The sequence below is a fragment of the Gorilla gorilla genome, chromosome 17 (assembly GCF_029281585.2).
Source record: "Gorilla gorilla gorilla isolate KB3781 chromosome 17, NHGRI_mGorGor1-v2.1_pri, whole genome shotgun sequence".
In the NCBI taxonomy this organism is placed as follows: Eukaryota; Metazoa; Chordata; class Mammalia; order Primates; family Hominidae; genus Gorilla; species Gorilla gorilla.
The window spans coordinates 53,128,863-53,149,810 of NC_073241.2; the positions used below are offsets into that span (position 1 = coordinate 53,128,863).

At 38.8% G+C, this 20,948-nt stretch overlaps 1 protein-coding gene across 2 annotated transcripts in view; it reads left to right on the forward strand.

Annotated features, from left to right (window-relative positions):
• LAMA3 (laminin subunit alpha 3) overlaps positions 1 to 20,948 on the forward strand; it is a 261,658-nt gene that overhangs the window by 204,045 nt on the left and 36,665 nt on the right. For both annotated transcript variants that reach the window (XM_031003750.3, XM_004059245.5), the window contains 16 exons: positions 1,433 to 1,543; positions 1,649 to 1,760; positions 1,989 to 2,156; positions 3,829 to 4,025; positions 5,714 to 5,830; positions 6,633 to 6,787; positions 7,254 to 7,395; positions 8,227 to 8,329; positions 10,259 to 10,375; positions 10,465 to 10,644; positions 11,856 to 11,998; positions 15,404 to 15,574; positions 17,110 to 17,261; positions 17,415 to 17,577; positions 18,006 to 18,139; positions 19,267 to 19,411. In XM_031003750.3, coding sequence (XP_030859610.2) covers positions 1,433 to 1,543; positions 1,649 to 1,760; positions 1,989 to 2,156; positions 3,829 to 4,025; positions 5,714 to 5,830; positions 6,633 to 6,787; positions 7,254 to 7,395; positions 8,227 to 8,329; positions 10,259 to 10,375; positions 10,465 to 10,644; positions 11,856 to 11,998; positions 15,404 to 15,574; positions 17,110 to 17,261; positions 17,415 to 17,577; positions 18,006 to 18,139; positions 19,267 to 19,411 — 2,310 coding nt within the window. The remainder of the gene's footprint in view (positions 1 to 1,432; positions 1,544 to 1,648; positions 1,761 to 1,988; positions 2,157 to 3,828; positions 4,026 to 5,713; positions 5,831 to 6,632; positions 6,788 to 7,253; positions 7,396 to 8,226; positions 8,330 to 10,258; positions 10,376 to 10,464; positions 10,645 to 11,855; positions 11,999 to 15,403; positions 15,575 to 17,109; positions 17,262 to 17,414; positions 17,578 to 18,005; positions 18,140 to 19,266; positions 19,412 to 20,948) is intronic.

Sequence of the window (20,948 nt, forward strand, 5' to 3'; positions counted from 1 at the left end):
TAGAAAAATGACTCTTTCCTATCCTTTTGGATAACTTTAGTTCAAGATTTATAGGCTTAATATGGAGAAGAGGAGGGAAAAGCATTTATGTCTTGAGGAAAAAAAAAAGGAAGCCACTGGCTTGCTTGGATTTCATCAACATGGCCCTGCAGCCTTCACCGTTCTGCACACACGCTGTGTGCCACCCCCTGTGCTAAGGGCTTTACTCAAGTCTCACAACCTCCTCATGAGGAACCTAGTGTTATTCTCATTAAACAGGCATGGAGAAGCTGAGCAACTTGCCTAAAATCATGGTGGTTCTGGAAGAATTCAAATCAAGATCAAATTCTAAAGACCATGCTTTACCCACTCCACTTCTTATCCAGGTGTTCTGCTGACAATCTATATAATGACTTGCCTCCCTTTCCCCAAAGTAAAGTTAAAATAGAACTATCTTCTTGCCATATCACACAAACATGCGAAAATTATGAAAGATTACGTATAAGAAGGGAAGTAACATTTTTGAATGCTCATATGTACATGACATTTTAAAATACATTAGCTCGCTTATCACCAAAACCAACCCTGCAGCTAAATACGATAATCCCCAATTTACTAATGGAAGAGCAAGGCTTAGTGAGGCTCATCTATTATGTGGCAGACTAAGGGTTTGGACCTAGGCTTTATTTAAAGCCTGTATTCTTTTACCCAACACTGGTTCTGACATACATATTGAGGTAATAATATCATTTTTTCCTATAAACTTTTTTAATATATTAATACTTTTTCCAAAAAATTGAAAATAATCACCATTCTAGATATTATGTGCAGCAGTGTCTAAGGGTCTAAGAGTAATGAGGCAATTTAGCCTAAAAAAAGGGCAAGGGACCCGGATTATGGTCCTGAAGCAATCACCGATGAGCTATACAACCATGGACAAGTCACCCGACTTCTTTGGGCTTCCATTTTCTCATTTGCAATATAAGGCTGTTCAGCTACAAGAGCTCTGAGTTCCCTGTGGTTCTGTTGGACGAGATTCTTTGAATAGATTCTTAATGGTTCCTTCATTCAAGTAGCCATATGCACTGCTTTTAGTGTTGTCAGGTTAACTGCAGGTTTTAAAAAACCGTATTTATTATAGAATCTGGAAATTAATTAATCAGGTAAGTAGTATCACCCTCATTTCTATAAGGTTAGGTCATTAATTCAAGTGAAGTAGCTCTTATCTCTTCACATTTGTCACATTTGCTACTTTATTTTAGAGCCATATCACAATGTACATCAGAAAATAGATTCCTTATGTAACCTATTTCCAAGAACCACATTTGTGTGTGTGTGGAACTGACAATGGTCTTGCCAAATGATTCTTCATTTATAACCCTGTTGACCAGGTTGATAGGACTTAGTCTTAATTTATACTGTAAAGTGACATTCATTTGTGTTTTGTTTCCAGAATCAGTTGCTCAACTACCGTTCTGCCATTTCAAATCATGGATCAAAAATAGAAGGCCTGGAAAGAGAACTGACTGATTTGAATCAGGAATTTGAGACTTTGCAAGAAAAGGTAATGTGTTAGGTCCATTTAACTTTGGGGTTTTTTTGCTTTCAAAGTATTTTTATTTTTCCTCATTGACTTAATTTGCTGCTAATCAATTTATTTTTCATATAGGCTCAAGTAAATTCCAGAAAAGCACAAACATTATACAACAATGTTAATCAGGCAACACAAAGCGCAAAAGAACTGGATGTGAAGATTAAAAATGTCATCCGGAATGTGCACGGTAAGAAGAGTTATTAAGCCCAATTACATTTTTTTTGGTTACATAACCTTCATTGTACAGTAAAAGAATTCCCTTTAAGATTTCAACATTATGAAAAGAATCCCATAGTGATACTAAAAAACTAATATAAAATCTCCATAGAAGTTTCTGCCTTTTTTTTTTTTTTTTTTTTAAGTAGCCTACTGGAGCCAGAATTCCCAGTCTAATAGACCACTTGATGTTTCCTAGTTCTTTTAAAGCAGATCTCTGGGACAGATGGAGAGGGAAACAACGTGCCTTCAGGTGACTTTTCCAGAGAGTGGGCTGAAGCCCAGCGCATGATGAGGGAACTGCGGAACAGGAACTTTGGAAAGCACCTCAGAGAAGCAGAAGCTGATAAAAGGGAGTCGCAGCTCTGTAAGAATGCTCCCAAATTCTTGCATCCAGTCCATTCTAATTGATTTGAAACACAACATGCAGAGCGCAATGTAGAGTTCCCCGTTATAGGTGGAAGGCCTCATGGTTTCAGCGAATATTACTGTTAGAGCATCACGTGGTGAAAATTGGTAGCCCCCAGGAGTCCCAGGTTAGCAACGGGCTGTAGAATATAACAGCTTACCATCATGCAAAGAAAAAAAAAAGTTCTTCTAAAAGTTAGATATGGTTGCCTCTTTTTCCTTCTTAACTGCATTTTTCCGATGCTTATTCACCTCTTTCCAGTTTTCTCATTACATCATTATTAATGGTCACCTCACCACTATTGAATTTTTGAATCACAAATTGATATTAGCACTACTACAGATTGAGTTCCCCTTTCCAAAATGCTTGGGACCAGACATGTTTCAGATTTTTGATTTTTTTGGATTTTGGAATATTTGCATAGACTTAATGAGACCTGTTGGAGATGGGACCCCAGTCTAAACATAAAATTTATTTACGTTTCATTTACATCTTATACACATATATCGAAGGTAATTTTATACAATATTTTTAATAATTCTGTGCATGAAATGAACTTTGTGTGTGTGTGCGTGTGTGTGTGTGTGTGTATGTGACAGAGTCTCACTCCATTACTCAGGCTGGAGTGCAGTGGTGTGATCTCAACTCACTGCAACCTTCACCTCCTGAGTTCAAGCGATTCTCATGCCTCAGACGGAGCAATAGCTGGGATTACAGGTGCCTGCCACCATGCCTGGCTAATTTTTATATTTTTAGTAGAGACAGGGTTTTACCATTTTGGCCAGGCTGGTCTCAAACTCCTGACCTCGAGCAATACGCCTGCCTTGGTCTCCCAGTGTGCTGAGATTACAGGCGTGAGCCACCGCACCCAGCCTCTGAAACGAACTTTTGACTGCATTTTGACTGCAACCTGTCACATGAGGTCAGATGTGGAATTTTCTATTTGTGGCATCATGTCATTGCTCAAAAATGTCAGATTTTGAAGCATTTCAGATTTTGGCTTTTTAGATTAGGGATGTTCAAATTTGTATTACAAAAACAAAAAAAGGACATACTAGAAATTAACAGAATACATCAAAAGGTTTTGACTAGAGAAAATGCCTCATTAGTTCAAAACTGAGAAATATTAGTTTAGTGCATACTTTTTACAGATACTGGTATTAATTCTTTAATAAAATGATGTATCAGCGGTTAATATACAGATACTAGCAGTTTTCTTGCTTAAATTTTTATTGTTCAAATTTAATATGAGTCTTGGCTTTTAATTGTAAGTAGGCAGTATTCACAGTGGAAGGAGCATGCACTTTACCCCCTGCAGCGAGCTCAAGTTCAAGTCCTAAGCCCGACTGGCCATGTAACCTTGGGTCAGTCCTCTCATTTCTCAAGGCTTCCATCTCTTTATCTAAAACATGAGAATGATAATTTATTGTTTTCCTGTGGAAGTTAAATGAGGCAACATGTACAGTGCACAGAGCAGGTCTGTGTCAATGTGAGTTTCCTTTCCCATCCCCTCCAAAGTTCAAGGAAAACCATGAAATGAGTAGAAACTCGATTCTCCCTTTGTAGTTTTTATAACCCAGCTTCAGTATGCTCATCTGTCAAGTAGAAAACATGAGGTGATGTATTACAGTGCTGAACCGGATAAGGACCTGGCAGAAAACCCACCAGGGGGAGAACAATGGGCTTGCTAACAGTATACGGGATTCTTTAAATGAATACGAAGCCAAACTCAGTGACCTTCGTGCTCGGCTGCAGGAGGCAGCTGCCCAAGCCAAGCAGGCAAATGGCTTGAACCAAGAAAACGAGAGAGCTTTGGGAGCCATTCAGGTGAGTTCACAGTTTGAAGCTGCACACTTTCGTTAATAAGGATGAGAGAAGCAGGGATCTTTATTATTAATAAAGTGGCATAGCCAGGCACCTGTCTGTACATCACATTATACCACCTCAGACCTAGATCAGACAGGAACAAAGCATTAAGTGCAAAACCATAGTTGTTTCTAGTCTTCAGCTACCAGAAAAGATTCTGAACTTAAACCACAGACAAAGCAGTGCAAACTGCTTCACCTGCATTCCCAGCTGAAAGAGTGTTGGAGGAATAATGTTGCCAAATAGATGAGAAATTAATATTGCTATAATTAATTCAAAGTATATATTATGTTTTTGGTAATTTACTTTTTGTGTCAAATATGTATACTTTTTAATGAACATAATTATCATAATCACCAGCAAAGGCATTTTAAGCCATAATCTGCTTTATAGGAAATAAAAGTACAGGCCACTTACAGAAGCTGCAATGACAGAATTTAGAGCTCTGGATTTTGCAGCTCATATATACATATATTTGGCGCCACCACGCCTGGCTAATTTTTGTATTTTTAGTAGAGACGGGGTTTCACCATGTTGGCTAGGCTGGTCTCGAACTCCTGACCTCAGGTGATCCAGCAGCCTCAGCCTCCCAAAGTGATGGGATTACAGGCGTGAGCCACCATGCCCGGCCTTATAGTTCATATTTTAAATAGTGAACGTTGTATGCTAAAACAATGAGGCCAGGTGCAATGGCTTATGCCTGTAATCCTAACACTTTGAGAGGCCAAGGCAAGAGGATTGCTTGGGCCCAGGAGTTTGAGACCAGGCTCGGCAATGTAGTGAGACCCTGTCTTTACAAAAATTTTTTTAAAAATTAGCTGGTCATAGTGGCATGAGCCTGTAGTCTCAGCTACTCGGGAGCCTGAGGTGGAAGGATCACTTGAACACACTGGTGGGTTGGGAGCAAGGCTGCAGTGAGCCATTATCGAGCCACTGCACTTCAGCCTAGGCAACAGAATGAGACCTGTCTCAAAAAAAAAAAATTAAAAACAACAAAAATATGAGCGGTTTTATAGAGTTACAAAACACCAGTAAAATCAAAGTTGAATAACACAGGGCAGACCCCAACACAGGAGGAAGTTGGTAAATGAAAATAAATGATATCTTAGTGGATGACTCCATGCTTAGCTCCCAAAGCCTCTTTGGATGGTACCATGTCTGTGTGAAGTTGCTGATTATGCCAAAGTAAGGGAGCAGGACCCAACTTTATAGGCCTCTGAACTCTGGCAGCCTTCCACCCTGGCATTCTCATGTTCTGTGTGACCTCTCGGTCAAGTGCCTGCTGTGTTCTCATTGGTACTGGCTGATGGTTAGTGATGGTTTATTTACATAAAATCTTTTGGTCTGTTTCACAAACCAGATTTTGATAATATACCCATCTCATTGGGCAAGTTGACCCCTACTGTAGAAACCTTCTTCAGCAGTGATAGCAATTGTTTCATTGGCATATCATTTAAGGAAACTATGGTGACGTACCTCCACTACAAAAAGAACTGATTTCCTTTCACTTTGTAATTGCCTAGACAATGTTCAGGTTCAAGAAAGCATTCTGACTTTGAAATTACTTATATGCTATTGTCCCATAAATTTGTCTATGCCTTCTGATAATATATCATAGAGCTCACGCAATTTTTTTTTGTTTTCTCCAGAGACAAGTGAAAGAAATAAATTCCCTGCAGAGTGATTTCACCAAGTATCTAACCACTGCAGACTCATCTTTGTTGCAAACCAACATTGCGCTGCAGCTGATGGAGAAAAGCCAGAAGGTAGAGGAAATAGTTGTTCTCTAGAAAAATCTAAAAACATTTTAATTATATTGTGAGAAAACAATGAAATGGGCTGACCTACTTTTTTGTTTATTCAAAGTATAGTCTCTTAGATGGAAGAGAATATATTGAAATGTTAACAGTAGTTCTGTCTTGCAAAAGAAGTATGAATGACATGTCTTCTTATGTTCATATGTATTACCTAATTTGTCTGCAATGAGCAAATCACTTTTGTGATAGCAACAAAAAAATTATAATGCTATTTTTAAAATATCAGGCATACAAGCATTTATTAACAGAAGATATTTACGACTTGATCAAAACTGACACAATTTCTTAGCAGTTCATTGGGGATTTTAAAGTGTCTTTTATAATAACTATTTCTTTTTTTATTATACTTTTTTAGGGTACATGTGCATAACGTGCAGGTTAGTTACATATGTATACATGTGCCATGTTGGTGTGCTGCACCCAGTAACTCTGTAATAACTATTTCTAAGTCATAAAAAAGTTCTTTGGTTTACTACAACTTTACATTGATGATAACATTATGCTTTTGTAAAGGTTACTAAAGGGTTTCTCACCATAATGAGAATGTTCAAGATAGTGGTAAACCTTGGGGAAGTATTACCAGTGCTACTGTCTGAAGTGACCAAGGATTAACTGGTATGGTAAATAGGCTTAGAAAATATAACATCTCATTGTTGCCCCAGAAACACATCAGTTATGATAGAGTTTGAGAAATCAGCACCTACATTCTTTGCTTGAATTTATACTGTCTTTGTTTATTTGGAAAAAATAGGAATATGAAAAATTAGCTGCCAGTTTAAATGAAGCAAGACAAGAACTAAGTGACAAAGTAAGAGAACTTTCCAGATCTGCTGGCAAAACATCCCTTGTGGAGGAGGCAGAAAAGCACGCGCAGTCCTTACAAGAGCTGGCAAAGCAGCTGGAAGAGTGAGTGCATGGCCCAGGAGACCAGAAGGGCACGTGGGCTGAGCTCAGCAGCTTGTCCTGAGACAAGCAAGGCCCTCCCCTGGGTTGGCTGGGTCTCCAGAACTGGGTGGAGGGCAGAGGGTGGGGTCAAGGCCAATGCCCCAGGCCCAAGTCAGAAGCAGAGCAGCAATAAGGGCACTAATTCCTGGCCACGTCCTTTGGGCACAGCTACAGAGGCCATCACCTCAGGTATCCACTTACCAAATGAAATGGGAAGGGGCTGGGCTCAAGTTGATGGCACCACTGCAGTCAAACCTGGCCGACAGAGGGAGACTCTGCCATCTCTTTATTTTATTTTATTTTTTTCCATTTCTTAATAAAAAAAAAAGAAAGAAAAAATAAAAAGAAGAAATGGAAAGGTTTGGGGGGATGTCAGCTGCTGGCAGAGGAAGGCTGTGGGGAGTGGCTAACCTGCCCTGTCTTGCAGGATCAAGAGAAACGCCAGTGGGGATGAGCTGGTGCGCTGTGCTGTGGATGCCGCCACCGCCTACGAGAACATCCTCAATGCCATCAAAGCGGCCGAGGACGCAGCCAACAGGGCTGCCAGTGCATCTGAATCTGCCCTCCAGGTGGGCACCTGTACCAGCAGCTTCTCCACATTCGCTGTGGAGATGGCTCATTTTTATATTTTCTTTCCGTGGGCTCCAAGGAATAGAAACAAAGCATTATTTTAAATCAGAACTTGTTGTATAGAATAGAACTTGCCCTAGATATGGGTAATTTCTGTATTTGACTGTTTCATGTCTGTAGCACAGTTTTAAAACTATGTGTAAAACCAGATAGAAATTACACTGATTGTCAATTTTCAACCTGAACAAATATTATATCCTATATCTTACCAGGTATGCTTCTATGCTGTGATCATTAGCCAAAAAGAGACATTTTTGCAAACAACTTGATCAGCATTTTCATCAGGTCATTTGGTCTTACATCTCGGTGTGTCTGTGGAGTCCTGTGGGATCTTATATGCACCATATGATAATTCCTATATCTGAAAATAAAGAACAAAATATTAAATATCAGAGTTCAGGGGGACAGGCCTTCTTGAATGAGTGAAGACTTTTCTGTCCCAAAGCTTGAAAGCCTGAAAACAACTAAGTTCTCTCCTCCGTTATTGTAGAGGTTTTTGTATGGATGACAGTGAGCAGCTAAAACAAGTGTCACATAATTTGTCAGTATGCCACCAGAGATAGGCCCACCTCCCCAAGCCACATAATTCGCATAGGTGTTAGGGCTACCTGGAGCCCTAACTCTATCTTTTAGGGAACAATCTAGTTATAACTCCTTCCCCCTTTGAACTTCATCCTTAAAATTAAGGGCTTCAGACTAGGATAGAAATCTTATTCCATATTTCGTAACATACAGCATTTGTTTAAGGCTGTTAAATGCTTTGCTTTCAGACAGTGATAAAGGAAGATCTGCCAAGAAAAGCTAAAACACTGAGTTCCAACAGTGATAAACTGTTAAATGAAGCCAAGATGACACAAAAGAAGCTAAAGCAAGGTATTAGGGGGAGTGGGCAATGGCAGGGATAGTCAGGAGCTTTAAATGACCTCTGGGACCAGGTGGGGCAGCCCTAGAAGCAAATGTTGTTTTTGAATCTCAGTGTCAATGCAGATGATACCTTTTATTTATTTTATTTTATTACTATTATTATTTTTAATAGAGATGGGGTCTCCATTGCCCAGGCTGGAGTGCAGTGGCACAATCATAGCTCACTGTAGCTTTGAACTCCTGGGCTTAAGCAATCCTCCCACTTCAGCCTCCCAAGTAGCTGAGATTACAGGCGTGCACCACCATGCCCAGCTAATTTTTGTATTTTTTTTAGAGGCAAGGTCTTGCTATGTTTCCCAGGCTGGGCTCAAACTCCTGTCCTTACAGGATCCTCCTGTCTCAGCTTCCCAAAATGCTGGGATTACAAGCATGAGCCACCATGCCGGGCCCAGATAATACTTTTTAAATTCATGATTTATTTATCAATTTCATGTATCCACCCAATATTCTAAATATTCCCCACCTATCATGTACAAAATTAACTAGAGCCTTATAAATATAAATAAATCTTGAGAGTGATAGGCCTATTTGGGCCTGGCCTTGGTGGGGAGGCTATTTTAATTTAACCCACCTGTGATCATGGCATTGGCAACCCCACATGTCAAGATCATTGGTTTGGGATCATTAGAATAACTGCTTTAAAATTTCTTAAGTCCTAAAATCTTTGCAACTAAAAGTTCCCAAAATCACTACTACTGTGAAGCATGAGAATTTTTTAAGCATAGATTTTATCTCTGGAAAATTTTCATGTATTTTACTTACTTATTTTTTTAAATAATTAAACTCTCTCAATCTCACCAAATTTCTGTGTTTCAAAAATGCTGTTTCTTGTGTTTCTCCAGGCTCTTGTTGTCATCCATGAGTCCAAGGCCCTCATTCAGCCTCTTAGTCCTTTCAGAGGAATTAAATGATGCCTCTATAAATTAAATAATTTATCTCCTTTCTGCTTCCTTCCTTCCTTTTCTTCCTTCTTTCTTTCTCTCTTTCTTTCACATGTTAAAAAGTTAAAGACATGAAAAATAAAATACCAAAAAAGTACTAACATACAATCATTTGCCTTGCAAATTTCAATAATTTGGATTTCCTGCTATGACATCTATTTCTCTCTACAAAATTTGAGCTTCGAGGTAGGCTCAGTGTGCTAAGTAGGGTTAGGATGCTAACTATGTTGCTATGTAAACCAGTCCTGGAATCGTAATTGAAGCCATGAATCATCAAGATGGTCTTAAAGCATTTGCTGGTCATTTTTGATGACCCAAGGATGGCAATATTATCAGCTAGGAATGTCTGCTAGCTCCCTTTCTTTCACAGAATTTTTAAAATGTGTCATTTTGGAAATTAACAGAAACAAACAGTGCCTACTTTGTGTCTGTATTTGCCTGGATGAGGCTCTTTCAACAACATTCTTTTCTTGTCCTCTGATGGAAGAGGATCCTTTCTACATTATTAATTCATTCATTCACTCATATATTCACTTACTCAACAAACATATACTAATATTACGCCTCAGCTAGTGCCAGACACTACATTATGTGCTAGGACATGGTAGTGGATAAGACAGATGCATCTTTTACTAAACAGAGTCTCTTACTCTGAGCAGATAAGAAGTTTAGCCTTCCCCAAGTTATTCAGCCTCTTTCTTTCTTCCTGTGTATTTCCAAGGCATTACCACAAGGGTCTGATTTGCTGCTGACCTCTGTAACTGGAGGATCCCAGAGCTGTGGGTCTGAGCACATGCAGTGGGCATCTCTGAGATGACCCCTAAGAAGCAAGTCTACTCAATGCTGTGCAGACACTGGCTACTTCAGGGGCCACAAATACCAATGGAGGATCAAAATGCACAAAGTAATTGCCTCCTGATGCTTTATTTTATTTTAGAAGTCAGTCCGGCTCTCAACAACCTACAGCAAACCCTGAATATTGTGACAGTTCAGAAAGAAGTGATAGACACCAATCTCACAACTCTCCGAGATGGTCTTCGTGGGATACAGAGAGGTCAGCATCTTCCTAATCCATTGTACTCGGTTGGCTTCTTTTGTTGAACGTTTTAGATACTTATACCTCCCTATCTGTGTGTGCATTAGGTGATATTGATGCTATGATCAGTAGTGCAAAGAGCATGGTCAGAAAGGCCAACGACATCACAGATGAGGTTCTGGATGGGCTCAACCCCATCCAGACAGATGTGGAAAGAATTAAGGACACCTATGGGAGGACACAGAACGAAGACTTCAAAAAGGCTCTGACTGATGCAGATAACTCGGGTATCAGGCGATCTCTGGCCAGGACATCTTAGCCATTCTCTCCATTGTTATGTGTTTTGGTCCATTTCCATTCTTCCCTGGTAAAGTCTGATCTCAGAAACTAAAACATTAGAAAACAGCTCCATCTGATATAGGATATATTCAAAGCGTATAGATATCCTGCTAGTTGGAAGGACCAGATAGGATTTTTAATTTTTAGAAAATACATTGAAAATGCTATTGGTTTGCTTTTTTACAAAGTGGAGATATATGTTTCTAAATCATGAGGCATTGAATTATGATTGATATTAAGAATCAGAAAACAGGCTGTGTTTTCTGTGCGCTGTGGCTCACGCCTGTAATCCCAGCACTTTGGGAGGCCGAGGTGGGCGGATCACAAGGTCAGGAGATCGAGACCATCCTGGCTAACATGGTGAAACCCCGTCTCTACTAAAAATACAAAAAATTAGCCAGGCGTGGTGGTGGGCGCCTGTAGTTCCAGCTACTCGGGAGGCTGAGGCAGGAGAATGGCGTGATCCTGGGAGGTGGAGGTTGCAGTGAGCTGAAATTGCACCACTGCACTCCAGCCTGGACAACAGAGCGAGACTCCATCTCAAAAAAAAAAAAAAAAAAGGAAAGAAAGAAAGAAAAAGAATCAGAAAACAAAGATTTTTTTTTTCTTTCTGTAGTGGTCAAAGTAAAGGATTTGGTACCCAGATTGCAGAATACAATTCACCATGTACAGTAGTTCCTCCTTATCCTCAGGGGATATGTTCCAAGACCCCTACTGGGTGCGTGAACCCACAGATAGTACCAAACCCTATATATACTATGTTTTTTCGATCTGATAACCCAGACAGCTACTAAGTGACTAATGGGTGGGTAGGGTAGACAGCAAGGATATGCTGGAAAAAAGGAAGATTCACATGGGTGGGACCATATGAGATTTCATCATGCTATTCCAAACAGCGCCCAATTCAAAACTTATGAATTGCTTATTTCTGGAATTTTTCTTTTTAATATTTTTTGGACCATGGTTGATAGCAAGTACTTGAAACCTTGAGAAGTGAAACCATGGGTAAGGGGGGAGCTACTGTAACAAATTATGACCCATCCTGTTCAACATCTGGGGACCAAACATGCCACTTGACAAATACTGTCAGTAAGAACATTTGTAGTTAGCCTTTTCTTAATGCGCAATCTTACATTTCTATTTTTTTCCTCACCAACAGTGAATAAGTTAACCAACAAACTACCTGATCTTTGGCGCAAGATTGAAAGTATCAACCAACAGCTGTTGCCCTTGGGAAACATCTCTGACAACATGGACAGAATACGAGAACTAATTCAGCAGGCCAGAGATGCTGCCAGTAAGGTGAGTGTGTCCCCACGTGGTCAGTGGCCAAGGCTAGTTCTTTAATGAGTTATCACATTTATCAAGAAAGAAAAAAACACTTATTAACTCAAGAATTGGTTGTCTTTCTTTCCCCAATTCTTGTGTTGCTTGAATATAAAGATTGATTTTCTCCTGTCATCCTTTACAAGTGTACATGACCTTCATCCTTACATTATCTGGTATATCAGGATCCTGAAGCAATTTGCCCCCATTGAGTTTATTCAGGCAGAAAGAAGGATTTTCTTCCAGGCCCCAGTTTGTAAACTGTAATTGCACATTCGAGGGAGGGTTCTGTGGTCAGAATGTGCCAGTGTGATACTGCACAGGACCTACCCTCCTATTGTAACTTGAAAGTTGTAGAATCCATCTTTGCTGAGGATGGAGGATTTAAGATGACAGCAGTTTTCCATCATTGGAGTACTGATTCACCAGCCTTTCTTGTTTTAACCTGACATTATTTGCTTGAATTACTGACACTTGTCTCTTAAGATTTGTTTTGTCCTAAAATGGCATAAATACAATTTCTTATATTTTCCAATAACTCCTAGACAGCCCTACAGGAGAGTTTTGGAGGGAGAGGGTTGGAGAGCCTAGTCAGAATATCACTGCCCTGGAGGCATCGTGCCCAATAACCAGGCTCACTGTTACTTCTTTTGAGCCTCAGAATCTCCCCTTTCTTTTAAGAAAGCAAAGTATTCCCAACATAAAACCTTGAACAGGAAAACAAAGAGCATAAGGCAAAGTTTGGCAGAAAGCACCGTCTTCACACTCATACATGCTTTATAAAAACCAAATGAATAAGAATGTATGCTAGCTTTTACCCTTCTGTGTTCATTCACTAATTTATCCAACAAAAATTTGAAGTGTATTATAGCACAGTGGTTAACAGCTGTTTAACCAAGCCAGACTGTCTTGGTTTCAATTCTTGCTCTGCCTTTGATGAGCTGTGAGACCTGAGCCCTGTCTCTTTACCTCTCTGTGCCTCAGTTTCTTGGTCTATAGAGCATAGAAAGTACCAACCTCATGAGATTGTTAGGGTTAAATGAGCTAATGTGGAACAGTGCCTGGCAAATAGTAGGTACCATGTTAGTGGAAAAACATAAAATAAAAAGCAGTAAGTAAGTGCTTTTGAATGCCTGGCTGGCATTGGCACTTCTTTGGGTGCTGAGGACACAGAAATTATTAAGTCATAGTTCTGAACTCAGGCTGCTCTCCAGCCACTACAGGTTGTTTCTTAGACTGTGCTAACAAGCTGGATAGAGGTGTGTTATGTGTATCTTCAAAACCCCCAGTTCTACCTGGAGAGGGTCAGAATAGCACTAATAAGTAGCATTAACAGACATGGATAAGAATGTTCATTGCAACATAGTTTATAATCACACACAAAAAAATTTTTTTTAAAAAGCCACATTTACAACAGCAAACCTGAATGAGCTGGAGCTGTGTGTATCACCATGGATAAATCCAAACACGCAGTGCCCAGAAAAGAAAGCAAGTTGTAGATAAATGTGTACAGGTGGACACCATTTATATAAAAATATTTAAAACATGAAATATAGGACTAATTACAGTTTACAGATAAATGCATATTTAATTTTAAAAAATTATGAAAAAATGCATGGGAATTTGCATGGGAATCCAGATCCAGAGTAGTGGTGACCTCTGAGAAGGGAGAGGGGAACGGGTGCCAGTTCTGTCAGTCATGTTCCATTTCATGGTGATGCACATACAGGCATATTCTTCTCCCTCCCTTTCCTTAAATACAAGAAATATCTTAATTTAAAAAATTTAAAGGACCAGTAGGAATTTGCCAGGTGACAAAAAGCAGGAGAGAATGCCAGGCAGAGTCTCAGAGAAGGTTCTGAAGGGCAGGGGGTGAGTAGGAGAGAGAGGCATGAAATGAGCCTGCAAATGTGGGACCCCATGGCTAAGTCCCCTGATTTAATGCCTTGCATATACAAGATCCTTGATAAATATTTAAATATTGATAGAGAAAATGCAGACTTGAGTTAAATCTCATTCTTTTGTATTTGATCGTTAGGAAATATTTATCTTCTTGGTCCACACACCAGGGCTAGTCAGAGAACTTTTGTTAGTGGTCTGTTATATATAGGTATAAAGTTGAGAGTAAATGTTTGGAAGCTTTGAATAATTTGAATTGCCTCAACATGCAAGCATGTGATCAGTGGGCTTGTATTTTGTCTACTTTGTATTTTTATTTTTGTAGTGATTTAAATTTGAATATGTTTTACAAAAGTATTTGTCCCTGGCATATTAGAAGGAAAAAATGGTCCTTCACCACAGAGAGCTTAAGAAGCGCTATTTTAGAGAGCCTTGATGTACTCACTTATTTTTCAGGACTGAACGCCTATAATAAATAAAACTGTAACATGTAATATATCCAACAGAAGCAGTTCCTTTAAAAGTGCATTTAAAATATTTTAATATATAAATATAAATTTAATATATGCATATATATTTAATTATATATTATAATAATATATTTTATGCATAGTGTTATATAATTATATATGCTTTTATATATTAAATAAAATTATATATTACATACAATGTATATATAATTATATATGCATTTTAATATAATATATAAAATATATAACATATAATTTATGCATTTATTATATATTTAATATATTAAAATGCATATTTATATATAAATAGTATATATAATACATAATTATATATAAATTGTATATTAATATATACTTATAAAAATATATTTTATATATTTAATATATAAATGCATATATTTAAAAAAATATATCTATATAAAAACATATAGATATATATAGTTTTGTTTTTTTGAGACAAAGTCTCACTTTGCTCCCTAGGCTGGAGTCCAGTGGCATGATCACGGCGTGCTGCAGCCTGAAACTCCTGAGCTCAAGTGATCCTCCCACCTCAGCCTCCCAAAGTGCTGAGATTACAGGTGTGAGCTACTGCACCTGGCTTAAAATATAGTTTTAATGTATTACATGTCTGATTGTATGCCAGGCACCATGCCAAGTGCCTTCATAGATGTTAGTTCGTCTGCACAAAAACCTTCTAGGGTTGTAATTCATATTACTGTCATTATCATTATTATTATTGCTGGCACAGAGGACTAAATGCACTGCTCAAATATCCCTGACTAATAAGAAACACAAATGCCTTATGACACAGCTCCAGAAACAGCTTCATGAATTTATAATCTGGGTCTTGGAGATTATGATCCAGGGCTTAGAGACATTCACATTCCCTTGCTCCTTATCATAACAACTCAGGAAAGGCTGATACATGGCTACGAGTCACAAACTAGCTCTCTGAGCACACCTACTTTCTTCACAGGACAGTGTTTGACACCATGTAACTTACTCCTCACAGGTCGCTGTCCCCATGAGGTTCAATGGTAAATCTGGAGTCGAAGTCCGACTGCCAAATGACCTGGAAGATTTGAAAGGATATACATCTCTGTCCTTGTTTCTCCAAAGGCCCAACTCAAGAGAAAATGGGGGTACTGAGAATATGTTTGTGATGTACCTTGGAAATAAAGATGTAAGTATTGCTTGGACATCTCTCTTGTTTTTGAAACAATGTTTTTCGAGAGGTGTGCTTTTGAGATGTGTGGCACAGCTGCATCACTGCCATTAGCACAGCAGGCAGAAATCCTACTGAGACATCGACAAATCCCTCCAGCTTCCTCCTTGCCCACCTCCCCACTGTGGCAGTGCCCTCGAGGGGCCTCCCATGCATCCTGGATTGTTGGTTGCTAGAGGATCAAGAGGCTTTACCCAATGGGCCCAGCACATGGGCATGTGTGTGTACGTGTAAAAAACATATGCACTTGGGGAGGATGATTGGCACCCCTCCATACTACCAAGTTGTATGATTGACACCACAACACCAGGTATCAATACCAAGGAGGAGTAGCTCCTCCTCACAGAATTGTGCCCTTGTCCTCTTCCTCAGACCGCCCAGCCTCAGATCCTTCCTCAAGCCTGTGGGATGGAGAGATTATGGGTGAGGACTGGAGTGGAATGAATCCTCCCTCTCCTGCCTAAATGATAAGAAAAGCAGTTGCCCTGTCTCTTTATCAGTGTAAATTCATCACTACTACTACTATCAGTGTAAATTCACTACCCATACAGGCATTTTGAATGGCTGGCTTTAGCTTTTAATCCCTCCTTTTAAAATATATTTCTTTGACATAAGTGTCAGAGGAAAAGCTAATCACTCACTGGGTTAGGATTCAGTTGTTGGAAGAGAAATGCTTGAAATATGGTTCTCAAAAATTCTGCCCAATTAGGAAATTGTTAGTTGTCACTAGTGGATCTTGTATTTAAAGATTCTTAAAATCAACACTATTGCTAATTACTCTTCCATGCTTCAAGAGGTTGGCATTTTATTTGTAGCTTCTTATGTCATGATTTTTTGCTTTGTTTTGTGGTAAAATGCACATTACTTTATTCCTTCAGCAAATTTATACCATATACCTACTATGTGTCACATTCTGGCTTTGTGATAAACAAAAATTTATTCTCAAATGTACTTAATGCCAATGCACACTTAAAATGGTTAAAATGGTAAGTTTTATGGATATTATGCCGTGATTTTAAAACATTTTGTTTCTACCTTAAGGTGCTCACATTCTAGCAGGGAAGAAAGATGCATATATAACTAACCATGATAACATAGAGGTGTGACAACAGAGGCATGCACAAAGTGTTAAGAGGATGTTGTGTGGTACTGGGAGAAGCAAAATGGCTTATCTCCCTTACCAGACTAAAATCTGGTGGACGGCTGAGTCCATACCTGGGCCCTCTGTATGGTAGGTGCTTGGCACATATTTGTAGATTGAGCGAATGGAGGAATGAATAAATGAGTGCCCTATAACATGAGCAGAGACAGCTCTCACATTATTAACTCTGCATTCTATATTATTCTATAAAATATTGCACCTTGTTTATTCTGTCTCTCCAAGGCTTATTGCCTAAAACCCGTTAGTTATTTGAAATGCATCCTCATCCTCTTGGGATGGGAATTTGAGAAACCACAATGTGAAGTATTCTGAGGTGGCCCTTTGTCTCCAGGCCTCCCGGGACTACATCGGCATGGCAGTTGTGGATGGCCAGCTCACCTGTGTCTACAACCTGGGGGACCGTGAGGCTGAACTCCAAGTGGACCAGATCTTGACCAAGAGTGAGACTAAGGAGGCAGTTATGGATCGGGTGAAATTTCAGAGGTACAATTCTGATTGACTGTTGCTCTTCGTGAACCTGACCTGTGCTCACCAAAATTCCATGTATACATGTTGCTGAACCCCATTTTTAATGGCTTGGCTTTGAATTCTTCAATTTTTTTGTTTAACTTTATTATCTAAATTCATTTTAAACAGAATTTATCAGTTTGCAAGGCTTAATTACACCAAAGGAGCCACATCCAGTAAACCAGAAACACCCGGAGTCTATGACATGGATGGTAGAAATAGCAATACACTCCTTAATTTGGATCCTGAAAATGTTGTATTTTATGTTGGAGGTTACCCACCTGATTTTAAAGTAAGTGTAAATGTTATTTCACTGAATTAAATATTAAAATTTTAATTTGGTATGGTGATGACCTCATGTCTCTAATTGTTAATTACATATAAAATGGATTTAACCGCACATTCTTACAGCACATTTTAGAGATACTAGCTAACACTTATTGAGTGCTTCCTCTGTGCACTGTTCTAAGCTTAAGTATGTTAATTTAAATAAGCATCATGATCATTCCCATTTTACAGATGAGGAAACAGAGACAGAGAGGTGTAATAACTTGCCCACAGTCATACAGCTAGTAAATAGCAAAGCCAGGGCATCTTGTTCCAGGGTTCACATTCTTAATTAACCCTTATGCCATAGTGACTGTTAAAAGTGATTAATTGATACTATTTTGATTATTGTCCTTTGTTCAATTGGTGGAAGATGTTTTATTTCATTTTCAGCTTCCCAGTCGACTAAGTTTCCCTCCATACAAAGGTTGTATTGAATTAGATGACCTCAATGAAAATGTTCTGAGCTTGTACAACTTCAAAAATACATTCAATCTCAACACAACTGAAGTGGAGCCTTGTAGAAGGTAAATAAAATGTAGAAACCAGAAACTCTGTAACTGGAGTTTTGGTAACTTGCAGTACTTTTACATATGATAAAGGATGGGCCAGTGAGATGCTATTGATGTTGCTAGTTGCTTTGGGCCAGTAGTTCTTCAAGTATGGGTGCATGCAACAGTGGCAGTCCTGCCCTAAAATCTAATTATGGTAGTCTCTTCTTAATTTGTATGAAATGCTAGATACAGTTTTCTCACTTGAAAAAAGTCTTTATGAAACTTTTTGTGCCTCCTACCACAAAATATTTAATATTAGATGGTACCTGATCTAGAGGCCTGATTTAGTGGCTCATGCCTGTAATCCCAGCACTTTGGGAGGTTGAGGTGGGCAGATCCCTTGGGGCCAGGAGTTTGAGACCAGCCTGGCCAACATGGCGAAACCCCATCTCTATTAAAAATACAAAAATTAGCCGAGTGTGATGGTGTGTGCCTGTAGTCCCAGCCTCTTGGAAGGCTGAGGCACAGGAATCACTTGAACCCGGGAGGTCAAGGTTGCAGTGAGCCAAGATCATGCCACTGCACTCCAGCCTGGGCGACAGAGTGAGACTCCATCTCAAAAAAAAAAAAAAAAAAAAAAAAGAAAAGAAAAGAAAAAGAAAAAGAAAAGAAAAGAAAAAAAAAGTGGTTCATAAAGTGTGCCATGACTTTTTTGGTACTCTTCCACCTCAATCTTTTTGAAAATTGCTGCCTTGAACTCCTAACCTTCCCTACAATTACAAGGACATGGTATATTCTAATATGAGGTGGACCAAATATTTATTATTCAGAGTAAAATTACATTGCAAGTTAATAATCTGTTACATTTCAAAATCTTCAGCTGGTAGACCACATCTTCCTAAGTAGACATTTCCAAAAGGGTATCTTACTCATCTTTGTCGAGCTAGGGTTTGATTGTCAGAGTATGAGAGCACATCCAGGAGAAAGAGCTGGCTGCTTTAACATTTTAAAGATGTCTCCTCTGCTTTAACAAAATTATGACAACTAGATTGCATTTTCTTGGCTCCATTTTTCAGATAGCGACATCTTGTATTAATAAGCACACTGGCATGGTGATCATTTGCTGCTGTGTTCTAATTTATGATGATTAATGTTGACAGGAGGAAGGAAGAGTCAGACAAAAATTATTTTGAAGGTACGGGCTATGCTCGAGTTCCAACTCAACCACATGCTCCCATCCCAACCTTTGGACAGACAATTCAGACCACCGTGGATAGAGGCTTGCTGTTCTTTGCAGAAAACGGGGTAATCTATAACAAGCATCCAGATACAACCAAATATATTCATTCTGTTTAGCAATTTGGAGATAACTGGGTTGTTATAAATGACCCACTAGATCTGGAAAACAATGTGTAAATGTTACCTGCATCCTTTTCCTCCACCCAGTTGTACTTTCTGTTGGCTGGGAAATGTACATTTTTTTTTTTAACATTTTTAGTTTCAGGGGTGCAGGTGCAGGTTTGTTATATAGGTAAATCGCATGTCACAGGGGTTTGGTGCACAGATTATTTTATCACCCAGGTAATAAATGTAGTACTCAATAGGTAATTTTTCTGTCCTTAAAAAATACTTCCACCCTCAAGTAGGCCCCAGGGTCTGTTGTTCCCTTCTTTGCGTCCATGTGTACTCAATGTTTAACTCTCACTTATAAGTGAGAACATGTGGTATTTGGTTTTCTGTTCCTACGTTCGTTTGCTTAGGATTATGGCCTCCAACTTCATCCATGTTGCTGCAAAGACATGATCTCATTCTTTTTTATGGCTGTGTAGTATTCCATGGTGTATATGTACCTCATTTTCTTTATCCAGTTTACCATTTATGGGCATTTAGGTTGACTCCATGTCTTTGCCGTTGTGAATAGTGCTGCAAGGAACATTGGCGTGCATTTGTCTTTATGGTAGAATGATTTATATTCCTTTGGGTGTATACCCAATAATGGGATTGCTGGATCAAATGGTAGTTTTAAGTTAGTTGAGAAATAGACAAACTGCTTCCCACAGTGGTTGAACTAATTTACATTCCCGCCAGCAGTGTACAATCATTCCCTTTTTTCCACTTTCAACCTCACCAGCATCTATTATTTTTTGACTTTTTCATAATTCCCTTTTTGACCAGTATGAGATGGTATCTCATTGTTTTGATTTGCATTTCTCTAATCATTAGTGATATTGAGCATTTTTTCATATGCTTGCTAGCAGCATATATGTCTTCTGAAAAGTCTGTGTCCTTTGTCCATTTTTAATGGGGTTGTTTGGTTTTTGCTTGTTAATTATTTAAGTTCTGATAGATTCTGGATATTAGACCTTTTCACATGCATAGTTTGTAAATATTTTCTTCCATTCTGTGGGTTGTCTATTTACTCTGTTGATAGTTTACTCTGTTGATAGTTTCTTTCATTGTGCAGAAGCTCTTTAATTAGGTTCTATTTGTCAATTTTTGTTTTTGTTGCAATTGCTTTTAGGGTCTTCATCATGAAATCTTTGCAAAGGCCTATTTCTATAATGGTATTTCTAGGCATTTCTATGTCTAGAATAGGTTTTCTTCAAGGGTTTTTTTTATAGTTTTAGGTTTTACATTTAAGTTTTTAATTAGTCTTGAGTTGATTTTTGCATATGGTGAAAGGAAGGGGTCCAGTTTCAGTCTTGTGCATATGACTAGCCAGTTATCCCAGCATCACTTATTGAATAGGGAGTCCTTTCCCCATTGCTTGTTTTTGTTGACTTTGTCGAAGATCAGATGGCTGTAGGTGTGTGGCTTTATCTCTGGGCTCTCTATTCTGTTC